Source organism: Chaetura pelagica, unplaced genomic scaffold, assembly GCF_000747805.2.
Source record: "Chaetura pelagica isolate M959 unplaced genomic scaffold, ChaPel_1.0 scaffold425, whole genome shotgun sequence".
Taxonomy (NCBI): Eukaryota; Metazoa; Chordata; class Aves; order Apodiformes; family Apodidae; genus Chaetura; species Chaetura pelagica.
Window position 1 is genome coordinate 5,187,694 of NW_009953205.1, and position 8,805 is coordinate 5,196,498.

The following is an 8,805-nucleotide window of genomic DNA, read 5'->3' on the forward strand; positions in this document are numbered from 1 at the left end:
ATTTTATTTATTAATTTTGTAATTATACCAAATGAAATCCTCACAAGCTATTCTGATTGCTTGGCTTACCTCGATTTATATTAAAATCTCAGTAAAATACATTTCAACCTTTTCTTAATGAGATGATGAAAAATGCTATGCTGTGAAAGAGTAGGGGGGACACACATTCCAACATTACTTCCAGTCACCTGTTTGCTTTTAAATGTTGCTATTGAATTTCTATTTAACTCAGGATTAAAGTATAAACTGACGTATTTGAATAAGGATATCTTTAAGCCATGGGTTCTTAAATTTTTTTAAAAAAAGGCCATGCAGTTGGTTAATAGAGATTTTAAAACTTAAAGGATGCTGGATAACGAAGACATTGTATTACTGTTGATCAGATTCACAAAGCAGAATTTCATAAAGACCCATGGAGATACTGGAGTCCCACTGTACAGACAAAATGTTTTGTATGTTTGTAGCAGTGATGGAAGGGGGAAGGTCCTCAGTCCTGTAAAGAGGTGCAGGTGCTAATGACCAGAGAGGGGCAGCTTCCCTTGGGAACCTGCCTGGGTCTGTGCAGAAACAGGCAGTGCCCCAGGGAGCTGCCAGCCTTGGGGAGCAGGGGGATTAGAGCAGCAATCGTGCCCTTCACAGGGACAGGGCTAAAGCATTAGGATTGTTGGCAGGCAGTTTGTTCCCTATGTGCCAGACAGCACTCAAACAGGAAAAAGTATTCCCCATCCTCAATGGATGCACCATGTTACTAGGTAGCAAAGCTTTTAAATGAACTTGTCAGTGACTACCATGTAGTCACAAGTGTGTATCTGGGGTCACCTCTGAAGCTTTAAAGGGGTTTATAGTTAATATTTCTGAAATGCAGGTTTTGTTTGCTTTTCAGAGTGGGTCTTTATCACCAAAATGAGTGATTTGTAATGACTGGCTTTTGGACAGATTTTCCAGATGACTCTGGAGACAATATTTCATGATCTGCATCGTAAAATGTAAAAAAATACAACCCAAAACAAAAGACTCTGCTCTTTAAATATAGGTGACTTTGTCCAAAAGGATCTAAAGGACAAATCAGGTTTGTTTTCCCAGTTAAAAAAATGTGCTGTTAATGGGACGGTGAGTGAATATCAACATGTTGGTATCTGTCAGAGCAAATCCAAGTCTACTGTTAGGCACAAGAGGTAAAAAAACCCACGCTGTAATAAAGCTGTTATAGGATCAGTGTCCCCTGCTTTGTAAATAAACATGTCTGCTTTGCCTCAGTGTTTCTGTAACATCCGGAGACCATTATCCTGTGCTGGTACGCTGGTTCATTGACAGTTTCACATAAACAGTTAAACAATAATTTGAAATGGAAAATGTTTTGCCCTATTCCTTAATTCCTTTGTGGTTTTTTTTCTCCAATATATATATATATTTTTTTTTGGTCAATTTCTTTAGTAAGTGCATCTTATTTTTTGTTACACAGGAAAATACCGAACTGCTCACAAACCTCATTCAAAGCCAAAAGTATCAGACGTTTTTGAGGTAGATTTTCCAGCAAATGGAAGTGGCACAAACTCAATGGGCCGTTTTCAGTCAGAGGAGGAACTGTGGGCCCGCTTAGAAGAGCTTGAAAGACAAGAAGAGATACTTGGTGAACTTGACAGGTATAGTACTGCTGTAGCACAGTCAGGTTTGGACTTCAGGAAGCCGTAGGTGTATTAATTCTTTTTGCACACAAAGGATCTTGCCATATCTGCAAATAGCTGATGAGACTAGAAGTTAAAATTATAATAGGTGGGACAAGGGTGGAGCATGAACAAAGCATGCACTGCAAGGCCAAAGGTGCTAAAATCTGCCTCTGCAACCACGGCAGTCCAGCATTATTGTATCTTTTCTTTTAGGATGATAGAAGAGGGGAAAGTAAAATCCATTTCCCACAGGCTAGAAAAATCCATAGTTTATAAATGTAGGAATTACACATTTAGTGTTTAATTACATCCTTAGATCTGTTCTGATCCTAAAGCAAGACATATGTCATTAGCCAGAATGTCACAGTTTTGGTATTTCCAGTTGACGTGGAAAGGACATAGTCATCCTTATAGAATATAAAAAAGGTTACACAGTCTGGCTAGAAGTATAGTACCTGGGTAAAGAAAATTGTGGTCAGGCTTGTTCTTTATTTTGTATGCCCATGTCTCTCAAGAGTACAAATTGCCTCAGTTCACTCATATTTTTCATTTCATAGGATGCCTGATACAGTTGAGACAAATGGAGAAGATACAACCTCCTCTGAAGAGGAGAAAGAAGATAAGAAGACAGATCTGAATGGGATGCATAGAGCAGAAGACTCTATTACTCAGGGCAACTTCCATAAAGAAGTAACAAATTCAGGCTTGTTTTGTGGCCACGTTAATGGCTCTACTTACTATCACAGTGATGATGAAGATGACACAGATGGTGGAGATAACTCTGTTCCAACTATTTTTTTCTCTCACACTGTTGAACCTAAAAGGGTTTGTATTTCATTATTTTTATCTTTCCGTGGAGAGATTGCATAGAACATATATACCATATCTGAAATAGGACATTTAACAAAATTTATAATGCTAAATGTAGGTGATTTTGTTTGGAGTCTTTTCAAATGCTTGAAACCCACTGTTAAAATCCTGCAGTTTCAAACGTGGTATTAAGAAAACGATCTTCAAATTTATACCTTGCTGTTCTGTCTTCCAGCTGTTGCAAAAGGTATTATCCTGCCTAGGAGCTTTTAAAATTACTTTTTATTTGACTTGAAGTTGACCATTGACCAGCTGAGCTGTTGAGCAGAGTTTGAATAAGCAGATTGTTGTATATTATATGCAAAATCTATGCACATTAGTGCAAAGAAATGCCCCAGCTTAGTGTAAGTGGTAAAGGAAAACGGTTCACACTATGAATATTACCATTCGTACAGTAGTTTAACTTACTGTGCTTCTTAGTCCCCAACTCTGGTATAGGAGAATGTCAGGTGTCAGTTGGTTTGCAGCCTGGTGGTTCTTGATTTTATGGTCTAGACCATAATTTGTTTTCACTTTTCAGGTAAGAATAAACACAGGAAAAAATACTACTTTGAAATTCAGTGAAAAGAAAGAAGAGGCCAAGCGTAAAAGGAAGAACAGCAATGGCAACGGCCACACAACTCCAGAGCTGCCTAACATCAAAACCCCAGCAGACATTTACAGGTGTGTAATTAGAGCATTGGTGCATGAGCTTTCCTCTCAGCAGACCTTCTCTTTTCTTCTCAGTTCACCTGTAGTATGACACCACACCTACTTTTCCTGAAAGACTCAGCTGGAACTGAGTTTACTGCTTCAGAATGGAAGTTTGTGGCTTCTGCATGGTTGCTGTGCTTTCATAGCCATAAATGCTTCTAAGCTTAAAATAATTTCCTTTTCCAACTAGAAAATCACCATTTATCTCCCTTTTCAGAGCTTCTGAAATGGAGATAGATTTGCCAGTATATCTCATCTGCATAAAGGAATACAGTAGTTTGTTATATATTTTGATTAATTCCATGTAATTTGTTTCTGTGTTTGTTTTCAAACATAACCGACCAGATCTATCACTCCTAATACTCCTCCTTTCCCACTTGTCAATTGCTGTATTTTGTCTGTTCCTTCCAGTAACTTCAGAATATACTCAGTTCTTTGTTTGCATAGCTTCTCTTGCGTTCTCTCTCCCTGACTTTAGTCCATCACTATTCCCCATAGAAAGAATTACTTACCCACACTTGGAGAGCTTGAACAACAGTGTTGGGCTTAGAGGACTTGTATAAAATACTGGAGTGATGGGAGAGTTAAATTAAGTATTTGGGTTTGTAAAGCTGAACACAGACACCTAGTAGATTGCTTGATTAAGTGCTTGTGAAAATCACACTGCATTTGTATGTCAGTGTAATAAGGCACCTAAATATCTTAAAAACTGTTTCACAAAGTGTGAAAAGTTAAATTCTATCCTGTAATCACAGCTGCTGGGGCTGAAGATGATGTAAAGGATTGTTTCATGGTGCTCTCCCTAAGCTCGGCAAAGGAACTCCATCTTCTGTAGAGATACATGAGTGTTCCCATGAGTGCCACATGAATAAAGCTGTTAAGAAACAAGTAACACCCTTAAAACTCATCCAGTCATTGGGCTTCTCCTTCATGAGGTTGATAAAATTGGAACAGTCTTCTAATGCCACTCTTTCTCTTCCACCCTCCCTTGACTTCTTTAAGTCATGGAGATGGAGTACAAATATAGGAAGAGGCCTCTTCAACAGTCTACAGTCTGTTAATACTTGAAAAGTGTCTTCATGTTGATCTGATCTTAAAAACAGATTTTTTAAATTTATTTTTTTAAATGAAAGCAGAAAGCAGCACTTGTCAGGAAAAAGCTTCATCCTTTCCATGTGCTATGAATGTCTCAAGTATTTGGTTTAATATTCTACATTTGACAAGGACTTCATTCTCAGCCCTTCCATTGTTGTGATCTTCTGTTTCTCTTTACAGAAACAACCCTGGCAATCGTTTAGTTTCCCTTTTTTATAACTTTTTGTAACTCACTCTTCTGTTTTCCAACGCTTTTCAAAGAACTATACATTTTCTGCTGAAGGAGTGTACCAACTTAATGCTTGAATAACGGGCATAGCAGTGTTTGCTCTGCAGAACTGATTCTTGTATGTTGGTAAATCAAATGCCTCTAAAGGTACAGTGTTGTAATTCTGCAGCAAAAAAGTTGGAAAAGCACATCATAATTAATTTGTGCAAAAGACAGAGCAAGATCACTGTAAATTTGTCATCTGATCCTGAAATGGTTTATTAAAGCTAATGTTTTCCTTTGCAGAGTCTTTGTTGATGTTGTGAATGGAGAATATGTCCCTCGTAAATCAATTTTGAAGTCTCGAAGCAGAGAGAACAGTGTTTGTAGCGATACCAGTGAGAACAGTGCTGCGGAGTTTGATGACAGACGAGGAGTTCAGAGGAGTATTAGCTGTGATGAAGCTACTCAGAGTGACAACAGTGAAGGCATACTGGAGGAAGAGGAGGAGGAGGGGCAGCAGCAGCTACCAAAAAAGCTTCCTCCTTCTTCAGGGACAAGTGAGGTACAGTTTTTAATTAATTATTGATTGTTGGCAGAGATAAAACTGAGCAATCTAATGACTGTAGTTGCCTGTAACATCAGTTTGATTCTTTAAAATAATTTTCTGACCCCTACCTAGTTTGTTTCAGAAGGACATTTTCAAGTGATGAGCTTCTGTCATATGCATCCTAGGGACAGAAGAGAGGAGATGAGTCAGGTGGCTTCCCTGAGTCCTGAAGCTCTTCCATAAAGATCTGACAAAGTAGTCACTTGCTGGTGTTACTGAAATCACTGTCGTGTTTGCGGGGTCATCCGGAACTTCTTACTGCAGAATGTACAGCAGGATTGAAAAATCAAAACAGTCTGTGTTTCATAGTTGATGAGAGGAAAGTGTTGGTTCTCTGTAAATTGTGTTGCACAGCCTCTAGACAGCTTATTTCCAGGTGGTGTTTTTAAGTTTTAAAATACACAGATACCAGCTGTAATATTACTTCGAATTGCAAGAGGCAGAGGAATTGCCTTGTGGAAAGCATTACACCTCTACTCATACTATTCCAACTAAGGCCACTAGTGATCCTGAACAAATCTGTTTTCACGTATTTGGAAAGTTCAGAGGTTCATCATAAAGAGACCGTGTGACATAAGGGAAAATGTACAGTTGCTTCGTGACTGGATGAATACAAGAATTAAATGTGCTACTGCTCTAAAGTTCACAGCATAGAGTATTCTTAATTTCATAAGATCTTAAACTAATTTTTTCAAACTAGATAAAACAAAGTTTTCAGTAGTTCCCAATTCAACAGGCAAGGTCAATAAAAACACTATTTTTAGGAAAATTATTTTTTACAATAAGCGGATTTTTCATAAAAGCTATGGTTTATGATTTTTCTTAGAAACAGCTACAGATGAACCCAGGCAGGATGTGTAGATTCATGGTGGAAGACCTATTTGTAGATACTTTTGTAAAACATCTAAGTACACCTAAGATGTTACCCGTTAGTCTATTTTCTGAGCATGGTGTGATTATTCACTACAATATAATATATTTTCTAGGTAACTGAAGGAGAGTCAGCAAAACACTCCAGTTAGACATGCCTTCTTAAATGCTGCTGTTTTGCTTTTGGTTGTTTTTGTGGGTGTTAGAAATATGTTATTTCTCCATTGCTATTTGCAACACGAATGTTGTTTTCTGTTTAGTTTGTGATTTTACCACAATCTTCTTAGGCTGTATTTTGCTTACCTATTTTTGAAAATGAGTGTGTTGTTAGAACAGTACAGTTGTGTACAGGCACAGCTTTAGGCATACTTTGGCTATTGGAGCAGAAAACAAAAAAGCACTGCTTTTTTTGCAGGTCCTGCAAGAAAAGAATGGCTGGTTTGTTTTGCTTTGTTTTTCTTGGTAACTGAGTTATGAAAAAGCAGAACTAAGCATAGTTAATAACTCTGGTGTGCATTCCTTTGTGCCCAGTCTGAGCATCAAGCCTTGGATATAAACTGCTTCCCCTTCTCCTTAGGCATTCAGTTTTCTGTTCTCAGTACATGGTAGGGTGATTTGCTCTTAAATATGTTTATGAAAAGTAGTTCTGAGTTGCTTTTTTTCCAGTGTTTTCCAAGAATAATTTCTTAGCTAAGTTAAAAAGGATTAAGTCATATAATTGGCTGCATATAAATTATAATTTTTAAACACTAAATGATTTAATTAGACCTGTATAGAGAAATAGTTGGAAGCAAGTTTGCTGTTCTCTTAAGTATAAATTGCTTTCACCATTTTTTGATCATATTTGGTAAGGAGAAAAGCATAAACAAAATATGTGCCTGCCAATTTGTATGCAGCGTGTCAGCTTGATGAAATTAGAATAAATTAAGTCATAAAATATGACGTATGATGGAAATGCTGACATACTCCAGCTTTGCAAAATCTCTCAATTTCTTATCCAAAATGAAACTAAATATTACATCAGCTGTTTTATTTCTTGAGCATGTGTCAGTGAGGAAGCAAATTTTTAGATCATTTATGCAGTAGGAATGAGATTAAGTAGTACTTTTAAGACACTGTCTTTCATTCAGTCATCTTTGAACAAGCTATATTTTGAGGTTAATTACAATTTGGTTACTTATGCAAGGAACAATCATTGATATAAAGATATTTCTTTACTTTTGATTAAAAGAAATAACAATCCTAATCAGGCTAATATAGGGTAATGACCTTACGGGTATAGCTTCACATTTGCATTTTATTAGCTCATTTTGAGTGTTCTCTTCTGTCGTAGGCATTTTCCGGAACTGTTATAGAAAAGGAGCCTTTGTCTCCCTCCTTAATACCACACCCAGTCATCGCTCACCCAGTCCTGCCTACCATTCTAGAGCGAAAATCAGAGGAAGTTTTGTCTGAACCATCAGAAGAAACTACAAAGAGGATTTCAAAATTCAAAGCTGCCAGAATGCAACAGACTAACTAGGTCCTGCCGAGCCAGCTGAAGCTGGAGCACTCATGCCTAGTTGCACATTTGTTGAGATTCTCTTAAAACTATCTGTGTTACACCTAGCTAGTTAAAAGGGTTAATTTGGCATTGGTTATCTCTTAAACATTTATTTACAACGTTTATAAAAAAAAAGTTCAGTGTTTAAACACTTGAATATTCATCTTTGGTCGATTTCCCTGTGTGCTGTCAGCACCTCTGTATATGTTTGCCTTATGATAGCAGCACTTGGGTTCTTCTTCAAAAACTGTTCCTTACATACATTGTTTTGTGTTTAAACCTAAATACAGGCAGTTTTGTGCCAGCTGTGATGTTCTACATACCATATGGGCCATTTTAAGGAAACTTTTCACATTTCAAATAGATTCACCAATTATATTGCATTACTTGCTTTAGCATTTTAAGACATACTTGTATTCTCATTGTTGTAGGTTTTGCAACTAGGTGTCTGCTAAAAGTTTTTTTCCTTCTTTCAAACCTCTCTGATATCTCACTGTACAGATCTATAAAATGCTGGGTTTGTGTACATTGCAGGGAAGTTTCTTTGATGGAAAAGGGTATTTTGTAAAATTAAATTTTCAGTAAAAAAGCTGTGAAAGTAGCTTTCTGTGTTTTGTTGCTTTACTAGTAAGTTGGAAACCACACTGAGAGGTTTTTATTTTGAACTTGCATTTGTAGCTTGAAATGTTTACTACCACATGGACATAAAAGCAGTCCCTTCTCTTCTGCCATTGTGTTTTAACCTCCTGCTAATGAATGTCCATGGAAACTGAATGCTCTTAAGGAGAGAGGCATAAACTCAGACTCTGATTACAAAATCTCCTAGTTCTTTTGTATACTCAGAAAACATTGTAATTGTCTTGGGAATGCCCAGAGGGAGTCAGCATTAAGGAAAAATGTCTTAATGCTTCAACTTCATTTAAAAATACAACAGCACTGCAGCATTTGGGGTACAGTTTTGTGTGTCCTTCTCTTGACTGAGAGCACTCCTGAACTTTAGGAGCCCCTGCCCTGCAGGTCCTGCCTGTCTTCTGGCCATTCCCTCACTTGTGCTGACACAGTTTTCGTTGATAATTGAATGATAATGGGCAGTAGAGCTGGGTGTAAAACAAACTACTGGGTTTAGATTTCGTCATTTACTTTTTTTAAATAGTTGTTTGTCTGCGTTTTGAAGCTCGCAAGTTTCCTGATGTCTTTCTCAGCACGTCTGTATCAGCTCAGTTAAGAGAGGTAATGTGTTGAGCAAGGA

At 37.4% G+C, this 8,805-nt stretch overlaps 1 protein-coding gene across 1 annotated transcript in view; it reads left to right on the plus strand.

Moving 5' to 3' along the window:
* The window catches only part of URI1 (URI1, prefoldin-like chaperone), a 29,944-nt gene extending 21,790 nt beyond the window's left edge, over positions 1-8,154 (plus strand). The window contains exons 7-11 of the mRNA XM_009997491.1: positions 1,463-1,643; positions 2,225-2,492; positions 3,058-3,200; positions 4,840-5,098; positions 7,347-8,154. Coding sequence (XP_009995793.1) covers positions 1,463-1,643; positions 2,225-2,492; positions 3,058-3,200; positions 4,840-5,098; positions 7,347-7,535 — 1,040 coding nt within the window. The 3' untranslated portion in view covers positions 7,536-8,154. The remainder of the gene's footprint in view (positions 1-1,462; positions 1,644-2,224; positions 2,493-3,057; positions 3,201-4,839; positions 5,099-7,346) is intronic.
* Positions 8,155-8,805: the final 651 nt, after the last annotated feature.